This window comes from Tauraco erythrolophus, chromosome 4, assembly GCF_009769465.1.
Source record: "Tauraco erythrolophus isolate bTauEry1 chromosome 4, bTauEry1.pri, whole genome shotgun sequence".
In the NCBI taxonomy this organism is placed as follows: domain Eukaryota; kingdom Metazoa; phylum Chordata; class Aves; order Musophagiformes; family Musophagidae; genus Tauraco; species Tauraco erythrolophus.
Genome location: NC_141468.1, coordinates 59,292,959 through 59,311,267, shown reverse-complemented (window position 1 = coordinate 59,311,267; position 18,309 = coordinate 59,292,959). Strand labels below are relative to the sequence as shown.

At 44.8% G+C, this 18,309-nt stretch overlaps 1 protein-coding gene across 1 annotated transcript in view; it reads left to right on the top strand.

Annotated features, from left to right (window-relative positions):
- Positions 1-15,803, top strand: part of GRAP2 (GRB2 related adaptor protein 2) — a 41,235-nt gene extending 25,432 nt beyond the window's left edge. The window contains exons 2-8 of the mRNA XM_009984504.2: positions 993-1,095; positions 4,123-4,214; positions 6,527-6,646; positions 8,384-8,552; positions 10,210-10,341; positions 13,227-13,346; positions 15,549-15,803. Of these exons, the coding sequence (XP_009982806.2) occupies positions 1,018-1,095; positions 4,123-4,214; positions 6,527-6,646; positions 8,384-8,552; positions 10,210-10,341; positions 13,227-13,346; positions 15,549-15,728 (891 nt within the window). The 5' untranslated portion in view covers positions 993-1,017 and the 3' untranslated portion in view covers positions 15,729-15,803. The remainder of the gene's footprint in view (positions 1-992; positions 1,096-4,122; positions 4,215-6,526; positions 6,647-8,383; positions 8,553-10,209; positions 10,342-13,226; positions 13,347-15,548) is intronic.
- Positions 15,804-18,309: the final 2,506 nt, after the last annotated feature.

Sequence of the window (18,309 nt, the reverse complement as noted above, 5' to 3'; positions counted from 1 at the left end):
CATAGAAATTCTCTATTGGAGCTGTCTCATGGTCTTCACAAGCTGGGCTGCGAGAGCATCCACCAGCAGTGCACTTGCTTAACGTGGTACTGCCTAGCTATTTCTTGTCACTGGCAGCCTCACCACTGGGCTGCAAGGTCCATGAGCCAGCCATGGGAAATGAGTAACTCTCTTGATTATAGAAGTGGTCCTGCTGGGGTACATCTGAGTTACATGAGCAGGAAGTGGTGAAGAAGCGAAGCTGATGTTGCTACTTCCCCTGCCACATCTGCTCTGCTGATGAAAAGCAGGCTTTGGTTTGCAGGCCGTTGCATACATTTCAGGCTCCTGGGTTACCAATACTGAGGTAGGACAAGTGCATGCCTTAAATTTGTCAGTGCTACAGTTTCATTCTCTGCCAGCACCAAAATAGGGAATACAGCCTCTCTGCAAACAGTTTTTCCTAGCTGAAGGTTGTGGTCACCCATGCTAAGCCATCACAGAGAAAAGACTCTTTCGACCTTCATATTGTGGCCTCTGTCCAAGAAAAAAATGTATTTATTGCAGGCTGTTCGTTCTGTCCACAATTTGTCTCACTCTTGAGGTAAAGAGTAAGTCACTACAGAGGGCAAATGCATTCTTCTACCGCATGACAGAGTCACTTGCTTTATTGGGAACTGTGCCAGTGTATTGGTTGGTCTATACAGAAGGTTATTCCCTCCTACCAGCTTATTTGGGTGATGTGTGCAAACTTCTCCATGAGATTGCCACAGAGAAAGAGATTTGTTGGAATAAGTGTATACAATGGGTTGTTCAAACTACTGACTTGAGCTAATTACAGCCTCTTGGCCACGCCATCTCTTCTATCTGCTGATGTTTTTCCCTGTCTAGTAACTAATGTCCACCAATGGTTGGTGCATGCTCATCATGCACAAATCACAGCATTGCCCGTAAGCTTTCTAGAGGCTAGACTCAGCACTTCATAGATGTTGACAAGCATATACTTCTTCCAGCTTTGCTCTGCCGCCAAGACACAGTATGGAAGCCATCGCCAAGTTTGATTTCAGTGCTTCTGGAGAGGATGAGCTGAGTTTCCAGGCTGGGGATATGCTGAAGGTAAGTGCAGCCCCAGGCTTGACTAAACAGAATTTCTGAGAAGCTGCCAGATCTTTCTGTGCTCTCATTGCCTTGACAAAACAGATGAAGACAGACATCTATAAACTGGGATACAAATGTAGGATACTCATCTCCCATAGGGCTTGCTATACGTCAACCAACAATTCCCAGGTCACTTGAGTCTGTGTTCACTTCGCTTGATCTTAGGTCCATTAACTATGGATTTAGTTGGCCTACAGTTGTCCAGGACTCAGCAAGGAAGGATAAGGATCTTTGCTGGGGCAGAGATCTAGTTCTTCGTTAGACAGATTTTGAGGGTCCTGTCTGTTTTCGTTGATTATATGGGTAGTCTAGGGTGACTAAATTTGGGATGACTATGTCTAAAAGCAGGCAGGATGAGTGTGGTCCAGAGAGATTGCTGTCTTCCTTATTTTCAGCTCTTAGACTGTTTAGAAGATAGTTATCACGTATTATAGAACTTATATCTAACTTTTCACTCTAAGTAATTACTGTTAGTTGCTGCAGGGGTTTTAGGCAATTGCAAATAGAAAAGGAAAAGTCCATGAGATGGTCTGTTACACACATAATGAAAGACTTTAAGCAGTCCTGGGCTAATAATATTATATACACCCTTACAGGAATTTAGCAGGGAGGGAATGGCAGAAGTAGAGTGGATCATATACAATACATAGCATGTTGATTTGCATGTGTTATGGTAGAACAGCTCTTGTTAACCCTACCAAAGTCTCACAGATGAAATCACATGCTGCTCCACCCTAATTATTTGCCCTCTTCTTAGCATAGCTGTGCTGTTTCAGTTGGAAACACCTGAGTATAACTCCTCTCTAAGGCCTTAACTCCTCCACTGTCCAAAGGGATGATGTACAACAATAAGATCTAAACCCTTGTTGGGTCAGGGAGCCTTTGTTACCTCCCTGTACTGTTAATAACCAGATATTGGGTCTCAGCCTTGCCTCTTCCATGACCACCATTTTTTATTTTATTCTTCTTTTAATTGGCCTTGAAGATTAGACTAAGCTGATGGCATCCAGAACTTATTAAGATCAAATACCAGTTTTTTTCCAGAGACCTGTGAGAAAATCCTGGAGAAATCACTTCCTCTCTTCAGCATAGATGAACACTCTCATTCCTAATTCTTCCTTAGGTCAAAAGTAATCCTCACATCCCTACTGTCCCATGATCTTTGCCTGGTATCTTCTTCCTCAGAAGGCTGTGGTTTCATCAAGTCCCTGGCTGGGGTGATGGTGTTGACCAGATCACTTTTCCTTCCGTTCCTCAGTTTCTCTTCCTGTAAAAACTTCCTTTCAAAGTATGTTGGGAGCTACTGGTGAAAAGTTTCTTGCTTTATTGTCCTTGAGGTAACAAAATAACACCTTAGCCGCCCAAGCCATAGTAACATTAAATCAGCCTGAGTAACATCTCTCTTCTGGCACACACACACATACATTCATACCCCGTCATGAGCCCTCTCCTGCTGCCTGCACAACCTGCTGGCTGCCTTTTCTGATTTATAAAGGAGATAAGATGAACAGTATTGATGTAAAGATTAGAAAACAGGAAACATGAGGCCCTCAACCAGCAGTGATAGGAGGAAATCCACCCTCTCACACCCCCCCACATCCTTCTCTGAGAGGATGACACACTGAGAGAAACCTGCCAGCCCTGCACCAAGAACCAGCAGGTGGATCTTCCTGGAAACCTCGCTGCCAACAGAGCAGGACCTGAGCGTGAGCAAGGAGTAGCTATCATCCCCTTTCGTTGGCCACAACAGCAAAAAAGAGCCTTAATCCGGCACCCAAGAGTGGGAGAAGCAGTGACTGTACAAGCAGGAAAGTGCACATTTCTATTCCCCAACCTTTCTGTATCCAAATGTGTAAAAAAGGCCTACGTGGCAGGAAAGGCAATGGAGAATTGGCCACAGAGACAGTAACATCCTGTTGCCAACACCAAGCAGTTAGAATGCGTGTTAGGCTCCCAGAAACATGAGATTGGCTTACAAAACTAGTATTATTGTTGTTAACAATAGATTTTAAATTAAGTCTTTTCCACTTGCTTTCTCCTTTTAAAACTGTCATGGCTCATGCTTTCAGGCTCCTCTCCAAAACCAGAGAGAACAGAAACATGTTCTATTATAAAGCGGAACTCTGTCTCAGGAGTTGGAATGTCAAACAAAACACCAAAGACCACAACGTTTGCAGTAAAATCACAGTGTGGTTGTATCCCTGTCCTCTAGCAGAGAGGACAGGGATATATCCGGGGCCATCAGCCAGGGAGTAGTGAATTTGGGCAGTCCCTGGTCAGCAGTGGAGTCTCTAAGGACCATTACAGTCCACATGGTCGTGAGGACACTTGAAGCTGCTCCAGTGTGCACTGTGGACTGTCTTCCTGCTATCCTACAATCTCTTAAGTGTAGCAGTGGCTTTAATATACTTTTTGCTTCCTTCTTTTATCTACTTTGGCAAAGCTCAGGGCAGCTGAAGACAACCCACTAAATAATCTCTTGTGAAATGACATGTGGGAGCACACGGTAACATTTGTGCAGTCATAACGTGCACACATGGGGCTGTATATCCCTCCATGCCCATACATGTAGAGGAGTTTTCACAGACTTTTTTTTCCTCTCTTGTGAAACTGAGATGCTCCAGTACCAACTATCAAAAGCAGCACTGGGAACTCCTTAAACCCCCATTAAGTCCTCCAGAGCTGAATTTCTCAATTTCACAGACATCAGAGACATGTGGATGGCATCCCCAGCCCCCTAGACAGGCATTCAGATGAAGAGATAAAGTTAACAAGCAATCCCTCTAATTCTACTCGGCCTTCTTTATTGCTTTGTTTGCTCTGAAGTGGTCGTCAGCCACTAACCTTGCTGCACAGTGGGTGGGAAGTAGAGCATATGTTGAAATCTCTTCTATTCTTACAAGAAATTCTAGGTTTCTGCCAGAATCTGGGTTGCTCCTGCCTTTCTCAGGAGACACGTTTATTCCATCCATCTCTCCATTGCAGATTTTGAGCTCCCAAGAAGAGTGGTACAAGGCTGAGCTCAGAAGTCAAGAGGGCTACGTTCCTAAGAACTTCATTGATTTTCACGTTCCCCTGTAAGTATCACGGAAACTGCGTGCACCACCATTGCACATTTCCGCAGAGTGCACGTGTGTGTGCACGCACAAAGGAAGACATGACAGAGGAAGCACTGGTTATAACATTCTACAATAATGCTATGTGCAGTTCTGCCAGTGCACCTTATTCCTGCCCTAAAGCATCCTCTGTTCTTTCAGAGCTGAATGGTTCTCAATGCTCTCTATCACTCCCAAGTGACTCCTTTGTTACTGTTGCTCAGAGGGATGTCACTGGGATGTGGGCCCAACTGCATTTAGATCTCCTCGGACAGAAGGAGAAGAGTCATGCTGTGAAGTCTTGGCAACAGAGACAGAGGCTGAGCACAAAAGGGAGAGCAAGAGTTCGCTCTGAAAATGCACTACAAAAATGTAATTCCCTCCCCTCCCTCCGACTCTTAACTACCTTCACTCCCTTTTCCCGACTTTGCCATCCGCATTCCCCCCCACCCCCCCGCAAGGCGTGTGTGAGTTTCTCTCGATACACTAGAGGTCAGTGCAATGCTACGCGAGATGTGACGGCTGCTGGTACTCCTGGATTGACAGAGGTGACAGACCAGACGTGCCGCCTCGCTCCCACGCGCGTGCAGACACCCCCCACCCCCTTCTCCACGTTTCGTGACTGCACACCCAAACATAGACCCGTCCGAGGACAAGCACATCCTTCATTTCTCTCTTCCCACTGAGTAGATGGCACTGCACTTCCAGAAAGGACTGACGGGCGTTTAAATGCGTGTTAAATGTGCTGTCCGGCCCTGTGCCATAAATATGTCAATGCACGGCATTTTTACGGCCTTTTCCTTTCAGCTGGTAGGAATGCTTCCTGAAGCCCCTCTAGTTCTTCTCTTCTGGAAAAGTGCTGCAGCCTTTCCAGAGAGAAGAGGCAGAGCATGCACCAAGCACAGTACTGCTAGCTCTGACACACCGCTGCTCTGAGCGGGCAGAGTGTACGCAGATTTTGTGGGTACAAACAAGTGCCACTGTCCCCTTTGGAGGTGGCACTTACCAGCCTCTTTGGACATAAGCCAGCCTGCTTGGCTGAGCCGAAGGACGCTATTAGTTTGCTGTGCAAATACGGGCTTGTACTTTCGGGCCTCAGGGGAACAAGATCTCCCAGTCATTTGTTCTTGTTCGCTCTTTCACAGGGCTGTGGCATCACACAGGGACACCAGCAGCTTCTTTTTTCACACACATTTTTCTTATGATGCTTTCTCTGTGCAGGAGCTGTGAAGGAATATTTCCACTTCAACGCTTTTCTCAGAATAGCAGGTCTGCACTTTGAAGCAGTTCAGGCCAGATGCTAGAACCAGATGTAGGGAGGAAGGATGTCTCCTATATTTAATGGGCTGGTTTTTCCCATCTTTGTCTTGTCACAAGTAACCATTGAGACTGGTTAGCAGTGCTGATTAAAGTCTGATTTCCTTTTGCTAATGATACACAGGTAAACTGTGATGATAGTAAGAAGTATAATGAAACTCAAAAGTGGAAATGACAGAGCTTATGAAACTATCAGTCCTTAATTTTAATGCGATACAGGCAATTAAGCGTTACGTAAAAGCAGAAGACTGCAGTCTGTATATCTTATTAGTTGTGGAGTGGACATGTATGAGTGTGCGTGACGATTTTTTCTCTACTGAAAAATTCCATTTGACGCTGTATTATTTTACTATTTATGGTGACTTTCTCATTATTAGTCCAGTGCCTCATACTATTGTTTGTTATGCCTGACTAAATTTACATAAGTATGCTTATGTATTCTGTGTTTTTGTGATTTTGTGGTATTATAACTCTTGCAGGAACCAATTTATTAGTACTAAAACTTTCACAGCTTGCTTCTGCTAAAAATTTATGTGTGTCTCTTGCAATATATCCATCACGGTCCTGTAATTTTCAATCAGTTTACCAAAAGCAATTTGATGTATGTCTGAGAATTATGTGTGTATATATGTACGCATACACATTTGTAATTTAAAATTTCTTTGACTAACACCTTACTGTACTGTGCCTGTAATTACAGTTTCAGCTGAATGTTGCTTCTTAGCAGGCCAAAGCTTACGTTGTTCTCTCTGCATCTACGTGCTTTTACTGCTCAAAGAAAATGGTCTGCACCCATCAAAACCTCATACGTTAGCATGTACATGGCCACTGGGAGTAGTCATGTGGGCTCCTCTGATCCTTTTGTTTTGTCTTTTCTCCACCCTGCTTATTCACGTTCTCCCTGCCCTCAACGTTTTTGTTCTTTACCTTAATTCACCTTCCTTATTCACGTCTCCATATTTTTTCCCACTTGACAGCTGGTTTGATGAGAGGATATCCCGCCACGAAGCAGAGAATATCCTCATGAGCAAAGGAGTTGGCTCCTTCATTGTCCGAGCCAGTCAGAACTCTCATGGTGACTTCTCCATCTCTGTCAGGTATCTGCTTTTCACAGCATTTTCCTGCTTCTTTTCCTGTTTAATCATGTCCCTAGTCTCCTCTTGACAGGATTCCTAATGTGACGTAGCCTCTTGGGAAGTTTGCGTGCTGCCAGTCACTGGCAGTGCTGCTGTGTCGTGAATGAAAACAAACTAGGCATCTGATTCCCAAATGTTTCTGCCTCTTTTCAAGTGTCACAGTGAATGCCCCATTCCAAAGCTGCATCTCTTCGTGACCTGCTTCTCTGAAAGACCTGCAGTAAAGCAGAGTGGAACATGGGACGTCTCCCACAGTGCAAAACATGTGCCTTCCATTTGTTTTATTTCCCTGACAGCTCTGGTTACTGAATCCAAGAATTCCACTACTACTCATTAAGAGATGACTATTACATTGTTAACTTATTTCCCACAGGTCACTAAACAGCCATTGGACAGGAATGGCTTTTAGTTGCTTGCAGCCCAGCTGCATTTCAGCAACTTATTGTAGCCCAGCCCTTCTCAGAGCATTTGCTTCAAAACAGAGCTCTTAAATGATGGTCAGTTTCCCAATTTTCAGTCAAAAAATCGATCACCGGTTTTAAATTAGGGTAGTGATTAGCAATGTCTTTTCCAAGCAGTGTGCACATTCTGATTCAGAGAGCTCAAAAAGTTTCTGGGAGGAACGCAGGAAAACATTCTGGCTACATTTATACCAATAAAAACCAATAAACTAAATAGAGTCAGACTCTCTCTGGCCCTGAGATCAAGCAATGTGGCCCTCTTCACTCCACAGAGCAGAACAGCTGTATTCAAGCAGCTCGTGCGAACAGTTCTGTGTCCACTCTGTCCCCCTAACCATGGCCCAGCACTATGTTGGGGAGGGCTTTTTGGTTTAGACCAAACCATGCTAACACTTTAACAGCTTGTGTGACTGTAACACCCTAGGATAGCACTCAGTCTCTGCCTGGTTCCCATTTAGTTTATTTGTGCAGATGTAGCCTCTGAGACCAGTGTTTTGAGCTCCTGGAGTTGCACAGAGCAAGGAGGTAGAGACCAAAACCAGATCACTTCTGGTGCAAAGAGGAATTGTCCAAATCAGACAAGAGGTAAGAGAAGAGGAGTTGCAGGGGGAAAGCAGGGGCAGAAGGTTGAGTCTTCATTTGGCTTGTGACAGCAACTAATAATTCCTTCTTTTTTTTTTTCTCTTTTGGATAGGGAGAATGACCAGTAGTAATTATATTACACTAGATATTATACAATTATAAAACTCAGTGTGCGGCTTCACATGACTAAGTCTGCAGGTAGTGGTGGTGCCTGTGGTGTGAAAAGGTATAATACATCTCTTATAGTCAATGCAGACTGAATGTTAACAGGAATCTGCAGAGGCTAGTGAATAGACTACAAGTGCACCTTGGTCATTCATACAAAGTACGGAATAAAACTATTAGCTATTTGTGGCCCTGAAAGCTTCTCTGGCCTTTATTTCAAAGGAGAAGCTTTAAAACCCTACGCTTTGTTCTGATAGTGCTTTGTGACTGGGCAGCCCTGTGGCACTCCATGTTTGTAAGTTGATGAGTCTTTTGAAATATAGAACCACGTCTAGGTCCAGTACACACAAGGACTGCCATTGCTTTACTTTGCAGAAGTCTAGATTTGGCCAAGCAAGAAGCTTTGGTATCCTTCTGGAAAAGACTTTTTTAAAAAAAGATAAAAAGTGTGATCTGGTTGATGATCTGTTACTTTTCCAATTGGATCCAGGCATGAAGATGATGTGCAACACTTCAAAGTGATGAGGGATTCAAAGGGTAACTATTACTTGTGGACAGAGAAATTTCACTCGCTAAACAAGCTGGTGGACTACTACAAGACAACCTCCATCTCCAGGCAGAAGCAAATCTTCCTGAGAGACAACAGCCGAGAAGAGAAGGTAAACCCAAACTATCCTTAGGAGTTTCTTAGTAAGAAAGCTTTCTGTGGAAGGAATTCAGCCCATAAGAATGTCTTGGGGAGGAAGGGGAGTGTCTGTCCTTGGAAACCCAGTCACATCACTGCACTGGTGGGCCCTGCAACATAGATTTTTAGTGGATTCAGTGGTACATACAGTAATATAATCGAGCAGAATTTTCTGATTCTGTTTCAGATAGCAATAGGCAGTGCTACAAATCTGCATAGAGGTGCTTTGCTAAAGCTGTGCTAAGGCCCCAGAGCTGAAATTTTAAGATGCCTTACACATCCAAGGGAAACAGGACTTACCTTATTGAAATGCCTAGATTTCATAAAGGCAGGTACACAGCTGGAAGGTAGGTTGTGTCTGAGAGGATTTGAGTCTGGTTTCCTAGTGTCCTTGAATATACCCAGAGTGCAGCTGTTATTACAGCTGAAAGTTTGTCTGCTCAGAAGAATCATCCAACTTCTGCTACCGAGCGAACACAATAAGGAGTGTGGAGGAACCAAGGGCAGAATCTGAAGCAGCGGGTGGTGGGAACTGAAAAGTACTGCTGAGAACATAGCAGATATGGGAACAAGCTGTGCATTCAGGGAAGACATAGTAGATGTTTGAGAAGGCAGGGAAATCCCAGCCCAATGAATGCCTGGTTCTGTGCCAGGGGAACAAGCAAATGACATAATAGAGTCTGCTACGCGTTGCACACACAGTATGGGAGTGAACATGCCTGGTCACTGCAGTAACCACGGTCCTGCTTTACTGGGAAACGGATTCTGGTTTTAAATTACCAGGATGTGCAGGTAGAGGCAAGGCAGAAAGTACGTCACTTGCTCACTGCAGCAGTAAAGTTCTATAGGCTGCATGTGGGTCATTCTCGCTGGCTTCAAAAGAGAGATGATTTATTTTTCAGTTTGAAGAAGGGGCTAGTGTTGTTGCCTCCTTCTAAACCACTTACACAGAGCTTTAAAAATGCATTAGTAAGGTGTAAAACAGAGGCTATGGGACCTATGAGAGAGATCACAGTGGAGAATTGTCTGGGGAAGGAGAAAGGAAGACTCTATGCATGTGTATCAGTAAAACAACCTGTTTGGGCTGACTGTGAGCAGGAAAGGAAAGAGAATAACATTTGCTCCAAGATGCAGACAGGCAAATGAAAGAACCAAGTCAAGTTTGCTTTGGCAAACACTCTGTACATTTGTTATGGTGATGGGCTCAGCAGGGTATGTTTAGCACTCGTCACAGTGGGGTTTCTGTTCACAATTCAATTTTCTGGATGCTACAGCCATATGATAGAATGACAGTAATATCCAGATTTCAGTGCAGAGACAAATGAAGTCTAAGGGCAGTATTTTCAAAAAGAGCTTGTTGCCTGTGACAGTCCTCACATCAGTGGCCACGTTTTCAGCCCAACACCCCCTATTACTACGCACTCTTCAGATAGGGAATGGCTATGATAAAGATCTAAAATACGGGATTCCTGATTTGTCCCTCTGTCCAGAGGGGGAGGAGCTTTCCTTTGGAAAAGCCTCCAAGGAAAAGGCAGGTGGTAGGGATCCATGTGCAACGATTGGTAAGCTTCAGTCAAGGATGTGGTGGGAACAAAAACCCGACATCACTTCTATGATCTTTCTTCCATCAGGAAAGGCGTGGTGGGAGCCTGGAACGAATGGGCCGGGAAGGATTCCACCTGGGTGGAGCAGCTGGAGAAGATCATTCTTCTATAGCCAAGAGATACGTAGAGCATCCTATCCCCATACTGCAGCAGCAACAGGTACTACCAGGAACAAAGGGTTGGGATGTCAAGGCCAGGCACACGAAACATTGGCCTTAATTGCTTGGCAGCAAGCGAACAGTCACTTTGTCAAAAATGTGCCACCCTGAACCTGCTTTAGGAGGTAGAGTCAGTTAGGCCTTTGTATGGGAGTAGCAGCGATGATGGTGTCAGCCTGAGGAGCTCTTTTGATGTGCAATAAGTGTGTGGGCTTTTATTTAGTTCTGTGATCTGTGACTTATTGACAAACCAGCAAAAAATAGAAGTTAGAGGCCCTTTCACCGGGAACCTGGGAGTACTCCTAGGGATTTTTGGCTGCTCCATCCCAAAAACTAGAAAAAGAATGGTGTCATGTTGTTGCTTTGCTTAGGAAGGGACATAAAGTGTCATTCAGTGAGAGTGCAGAAAACCACTCCCAAATTTTGTGCACACACACACACACACACAATGGTTTCAAGAGCTCCTCTCTAGTCTGTAGGACAAATGAAACCTTGCTGCCTGTTTCTTGTTTCTGATTTAGGATACTGATATTCAGCACCACAAAACACAACACAGGGATGAGAAATTTATGTGGTAACCCTAGGAAAGTTTGGTTTCCTTCAGAGCATTCCTTCTCCTTCTCCTTATTCTGGGCCCTCTCTGCACTCTTTCACCATGCTGCATCCCTGATGCATGAGGTTTCTTTACTCCTTTGCTTGCATAGGAACGAAAAGGACGTCACTAGTATCTGGTGCTATCTTCAGAGTTCTTCCTGATTAATTTGGAAGAAACGGTTTTCCTGGGGTTGGCTCATGTCTCTAGCTAGAGATAGTGTAGCATTATCCAAGGAGAGGACTTCTACTGAAGGGAAGAAATCCAAAGCCATGTCCCGTAAGGCATGAGAGCTTCCATATAGCAAGGCCAGGGACAATTGTGAAATGGCTGTTCTCTCATCAGACAAGAAGTGTTGCCTGTCGGGGGACTACTGATGATACAGTTTCTGACAAAGTTGAGGGCCTGCACTCTTTGGAGCACAGTCTCTGCATGAGCCAAATTAGAAACGGAGCAGAAACAGTCATAGGAGTGAAGTGTCCATGTAGCAAGCCTTGCAGCTGCAAAGACGGACTGAGTTCACTCACTTTCTGGCAGGGACAGGTGAGGTGCAAATTGTGCTCCTGTCTTAGGTAGCCTCAGCAACCTTTTAGGCTGACAAAGGCACAAGTGAAACCAGGGGAGCTTTTGGAAGAGTAGGTGCAAGAAAGGAAGCAGCAAGAGGGAGATGACGAAAGCTCTATACAAGCAACAGCAAGCACAAACTGTTGCTCTTCCTCCCCTCTGTTGACACAGCTGATCAGATCCTGTGTCACTGAAGCACTGCTGCAACCAGAGCTAACATGATAACAGATTCCGTCACACCATTATCATAAAAAAAACCTTAGTGCATGCACTAAGGGCCTGGAGGGATGAAGACACTCAGCACCTCCCAGCTGTGCAGACAAAAGAGAGCTTGCTCCCTAGATGTTACCTAGTTCCTCTCCCCATCTGTCTGGGCTGATTTGTGTTCATACGACTTCAGATGTGTGGTCATATGGCGTCTTTTCTTTGAACCTGATTTTGTCTTGTTCCTCTTTGGTTAATTGGGCTACTGGATTCTCAGTCTTTGTCCTGGTTTTAGCTGGGACAGAGTTAGCTCTTCTTTTTAGCAGCTAGAACAGCTCCGTGTTTTGGTTTTACTCAGAGGCTCGCTCTGAGAAGAACGCTGACAGTGCACTGATGTTTGTAGTTGGCACTGAGGTCTCAAGGACTTCTCAGCTTGCCGTGTTCTTGCCAGTGTGCAGGAGCACAACAGGATAGGGGGGAGCATGGCCGGGATGGGGAGTCCACGACTCCCCTTATGATTTGTACTTGGACTTAAGATTGAGGGCCAAACTGGCCAATTAGTATTCCATATCATGCAGTGTCATGCCCAGTATAAAAGTGAGGGTCAGCCAGAAAGAAGGGCTTTTGCCCTTCCGGGCTCTCACTTTCGGACTCTCAGAATGCTTTCTCTCTCTCTCACTCTCTATTTCGGGCCTCCCATTCATCCGGGATTGCGGTATCGGGATTTATCTGTTTCGGGATTGCAGCTGTGGGACGAGATGGGCCTCAGCCAAGGGGTGATGAGCAATTACACCGTACATCACTCGTTTGTATATATTTATCCTTGTACATATCCGTACATATATATATATTGGTAGCAGTAGTAGTAAATTGTTCTTATCTCAACCCACGGGTCTCTTTTCTTTTTCTTCTTTGATTGTCTCCCTCATCCCTGGGGGTGGGGGAGGGTGAGTGAGCGACTGTGTAGGGTTCGGTTGCCGGAGTGGCCTAACCCACGACAGTCTTGCTCCCTGCTCTTTACAGCATGGAACAGCCCGAAGAAAAAGTAAAGTAATGAGTCCTCAAATATACAGTCAGCTGCATTGGCATCGCTGCCATTCCACCAGCGTATGGGACAGAGCAAAAGCAAGGAGTGGGCAGGACTGGGACATAATAACTCCAGATTGGCAAAACTCCCCTTGGCAAGCGTGGCTTTTCACCTGTGAGCCTTAGTTTTTTCTCCAAAAGTCCCAGAGGCCAAAAAAGCCCCTCTCTGACCTCTTTTCCCAGCAGCTGTGGAACACAGCTGAGGACAGTTGACTTGCAACTTCTAAAAAGAAAAACCCAAAATAGAACAGTCTAAGGTGACCTCTTCCATGAGGGGCATTGCTTGCACGATTGCAGCACAGGGACTGTATTGAAAGCAGACATCTAAATTATTTACTTGAAGGTTGGACCCTGACTCTCTGGCCACCAATCACTCTTAAAGCCCCTCGTTTATACATTTCAGCATATTCGTGACTTTTCTCTTGCTGTTGTCTTTCTAGGATAGATATGGTGGGAGTCTGGACAGGAAAGATGGGCTGCACGGACTAAGGGATCACAGCCAAGGAAGCGCAGCAGCTATGCAACGGAGACATACAGACCCACTGCACCAGCAGGCACCGGTAGGTGATGTACCTGAAAGTCCCCATCTGCCCAACGCAAGGAGTCCCTTAGCAGTGACCAAGCAGTCTGGGCAATGTCACCTGCACAGAGGTTGCATGAGGAATAGTATATTACGCCTGTTGGGACATATCTTAGAAGATGTTTCTGAATCTCAGGACTCTATCCCAGCCACTTCAATCTGCTTCTGGGGCACTCTGAGGGTAGGCCTATGGTGTTATATGAGCATAGTTCTAGGACTGCTCTTAAGGCCAGTCTTAGTTGACATGCAGACTTAGTTGAGCATGAGCTCAACACAATAGGCATCTGGGGCATTCTGAATGAGCCCAAGCTCACCCATGGGTTTGGGCCAAGCGTAGGCCCAGTCCAGCAGAAGCCATTTCTGAAAACCTAATGATCTTTCCTAAAAGGGCTTCATGTCCACCGGTGCAAGGGACTAGCAAGTATATTTCCCACTGCAGCCAGGCCTTCCTAAGCACAGTAGCTAGATGTACAGTACTCTTCTTAAGTCCTATGGAGAGCTGCCTCATGATACTGTGCCATTCTACAGTTCTTCTTCTGTCTTGCGATGCACTTGTAGTCACACTGTCTCTTCCACTACCTTTTGCTTCAGTCCTGAGAAGACCTATCCTCACTCAGTTCTACTTGTCTCAACCTGGCACATCCTCTTGGACCTACTATGCCATCAAATTTGAACTCACCTACCTGTCACCCTTATCTGTCAGAGCGTCTTAGCACAGTGTCTGTGGGCAAGATCCAGATATGTCTCTGCAGACATCTCAGACTGCTCCCCTACCTGCATCTATACCTGGTGGCTGACCTTAAGTAAACACCTGCTCTGCACATTCTCACTATGTGAATGCCTTCACAGAGCACGGTGTCTTTCTCTGCCTCAGCCCATGATTCCAGTGCCAACTCCAAAGTATTTATCCATCAGCTCCTAGGAGTGTGACCGAAGGCATGTTCCTCTTCCTTCAGAAAATGTACAGCTTAGCCCAGAACCACCACAGAACCTAGATGCAAAGACAGAAAGGAAGCACAGCAGAACTTTCTCAAGTGTGAGAGAAAGAGGACAGATTGGATTCGGCAATTTGAAACAAACTGTGAAACAGGGACATGTGTTCTTTGGGTAAAAGCCCCAAATTTTTATTATAATCCAGGTCAAAATACAATAGCTTTTATCCCTCACAGGTTGTGGCAATGAATAACAACATGCCCTTGCCTGCCACACCCCATCAGTAATCTAGAAGCCAATAAATCCAATTATAGGAAGGTCTATAGGTCCAGCCAAATAACTAGGAGCCATGTCTAAGCAGGGCCCTGAATGGAAAATTTAGCAAAAGTTAGTCTGTCATCAAACAGATCTCTTCATCTGTGCCTGCAAAATATACCTCCCAAATTGTTCATGCCCTGTGGTGTAGGTGCCAACAATTTCCCAGAAAATAAGCCCATGCTGCATCCTTTAAAATCTGATTTCCAGTCAAAACGGGAGATTGACTGCAAAGTCTCTTACGATGAAGGTCTCATAATAAAAATATCTGACCATAGTGCTCATGAAAGTGCAAACCCAAATAAACTGATACACCCAAACAGTTCCTAAATCCTTTGAGTTCAGGGGGCTGACCTTGAGGAGAGTCCAAAGAAGGCTTAAGACCTGCCTCTATGCCCCGGAAGTGTCTGAAAGAGCAAGTTCTTTACAATATTCACTAGACTCACCTGTGTGCCAGCTCTCTTGATGTATCCCTCGTAGTCCTCTGCTGGCCAGGGACACATTTCTATATCCTTGCCAACACCAGCCCACCTCCCTGGCGCCATTCACTTGTAGTGTACAGCCTGTGCTCCCATGACTGGCTTCAAACATGACTACCATGACTGGTCTTACAGGGTGGAGGAGACAGAGCCGTGTGAACACTATTTCCTAAGGACCTGCACTCAGTCTGACTTTTCACCTTATGGTGTGAATACCCATGAACACACTGAGGCTGCTGAGAACCCAAGAATCATCCCTTGGGTATCCCAGTAAATTGGTCCCTCCTTCCTGGCATCTTGGCCACTTCCTGGTTTAATTGCAAGATGGTCTCAATTTCAGCATTGCTTGTCCTCTCTCAGTGCACATAGGTACTGGGGCATAAGAGGGGAGAGAGAAGGATGATTTTGAAGAGTTGTGGCTCATTTCTCCCTGCCTGTCTCTGTCTCCTTTCCAGCGAACACGATGGGTCCGTGCCTTGTACGACTTTGATGCTGTGGAGGATGATGAGCTGGGCTTCCACAGCGGAGACATCGTAGAAGTCCTGGACAGCTCCAACCCCTCATGGTGGAAAGGACGTCTACATGGGGAACAGGGTCTCTTCCCTGCCAACTATGTCACACCAGTGCCCCTGTGAGGGCACAGCATGGCCCAGAGAGCCATGTTGGAGCTGCTCTTCTGACATGACAGAGACAGAGAGGAAGGGCATCTTCCCTTGCCCCCAGGATATATGATGTTTTTGGTTTTGTCTTAATTTATTGGTAATTCGTCTTTTGAAACATAGGTATGAAAGGGAACCCTTTGAAGAGGACGGGAATTTTTTCCCCTATTTTCTACATCCATGAAAGGGAGGGAGCAAAAATCCTGGACTGTTCATTGACACCTTGCTGGATCCTCCCTGCCCTGTCACTCCTTTGGCTAAGTATTGATGACTTCCTGAAATTAGGTTTGTTCTGTGGAAAGGCACCTCAGACAAGTCAGGCTTCAGTATTCAGGTAGCTCTACCCCTTCCTCTTGGATCTGCTAGCACTCATAGTCCCTTCAGGCTCCAATTCACCTTTCTTTCAGAGGCAGGAGGAACACCCAGGTGAATTAAATGATCATTGGTAATCACATTAATCCTTCAGATATGGAAGGAAAGTGAGGGGACCTTAAGTTGAGGTGCAAGACAACCCTGACTTTTCTAAATATTTTCTGGCTTACCCCTCTAGTACTTTCTGTGGGTATGGACTGTATGGTATAACAGATTAAGGGAAAAGATCCTGTAAGCTTTTGTACAAATAAAACCAGTGGTGAAGGTATGGCAGGGTGAGAAGCGACTTTGCTTCTGATACTCCTGCTCTTCTTTCTGCACCCCATAACAACAACTTGTCCCATTTTCAAGCCACTCCTTAAGGTACCCGCACTTCTGTTAGACATCCTGGTTAGAGCAGGTCAGGCCCTTCAACTAAATTAATATCCCCCTTTGGTTCCTTTTGTAAAACTGAACTGGGGAGGGGTTGGTGAGAAAAGGTTTTTCTGGTTTGGTGGCAGAAGTTCTTTGCCTGAGAACGTGGGGTGTTCAGGATCACTGTGTACACAACTCTGACTTGCTAGTGGAATGCCTCATCCAACATGTTAAGCTGTTACTTTACAGTATGCAGAGAATAAAGTTGTGGCCATCAAATAGTCTGTTTTCTCTTCCAGTTTCTTTTGGATTAAATAAGGTGAATGAATAAGTTTTCAAATCATTGCTGAGTGAATGCCCAGATGCGATACAAATGTACTGCAAATGCACAGTAAAAATGATCCAAACCCTGTGAAGGAGACACTGCTGCATAACCACTGCTCAAGGAAGTTGATATGAAACAATCTGCCTGAATTTTTCACAACATGTGGGACCTCAGCAGTCAGCAAGGACGTGATGATTTACCATTGTTGGGAAAGAAAGACAAGGCAAGTGAAAAATTCTAAAAACAAATCAGACCCAGCAAGAAAAATGTTCTTATCTTTTGTTAGTTTCAGTGGGAGAAAAATAATTCAGGAAATAGGTTCTTGGTAAAGTCCAATTCAATGCAGCTGGCCTAAATAAAGCTACCAGCTAGACAGAGCATTAGCAGAAAGAACCCATTGTCAGTTTTTTGAGAGAACTCCACCAAAAGCCGATTATTAATGGGTGAAGTGAAATGGGAATAATTAACAAGGCATATAAGCTCTAAATAGAATAGAAAACTTTGAAAGACAGGTTAAGAGCTTATCTCCACTGGCTACCAGAGAGGTTCAGGAAATGGAGAGATACTACATGCCTTCCTGGGCTGGACTTGGCCTTGTTCGCTTGCAGGAGCTCTGTTCTGGGCCTTCAGTGTTTCCTTTTCAAGTCAAGTCCATGAGGCTTCTTTTGGAACAAGCTAGCTTATTATTTGGATGGTGTGAGGGTGTAGCCTCAGTGGCTCCACAATTTTAAGAGCGTTTTGAAGCGATTCATTCTTTTTTAACTACCTTTTTTTTTGTTGCTAGGGTAATATCAAATTATTAACAGAGAGGGTTAATATTCAGTGAGAGAGGATTAAGACCAAAGGAAGATGGAAGCAAAGAAACCAGAGACCAGCAAAGGCAGAGGAGGGATATGAGTGATGAATTGTTCATATTCAAGTCTGGCTGAAACAGAAGAAATTGAATGTTCACCCTTATTCCCTCTATGTCAAATCATCTTTCAATTAATTCTTTTTTTTTATTAGTTACTTTTAAAATTAGAAGCAATGTCTGCTTTTCCTTTTCTCAGCACTCTAAAGACCCTCTTGGTAGTGAAGATGTAGTTGCACAAAATTAATTGAAGATAATGCATTTAGCACTTTGATAGCTCTTCACACATTTGAAACCCCTTTACAGAGATTAACTAATTAAGCAAGTCTAAGTAGTACATTGTAAGTACCCCCATGTTAACTCATGATTCGTTTGAGGAAGAGGTAAATTTTCACGTGATTTTTTTAATTGATGTTTAAGGAATTAATACTTAAGGTAATTAGCATTAAAGGACTGCACACTAATTACGGACAACATACCAGAACCACAGTAAAATCATCAGTTCTCATTACGAGCAGCATCTAATGGCACCAAGATTACTCGGAGGCAAAAGTATCACGGCATCTGTGAAAACTACTCCGGTGCAGTGTTCTGCACTGCCTTCTGCACCTGGCCGAGCTGTGGTCTGCAAGACCCGGTCTCGCTGGCCTCTGCTT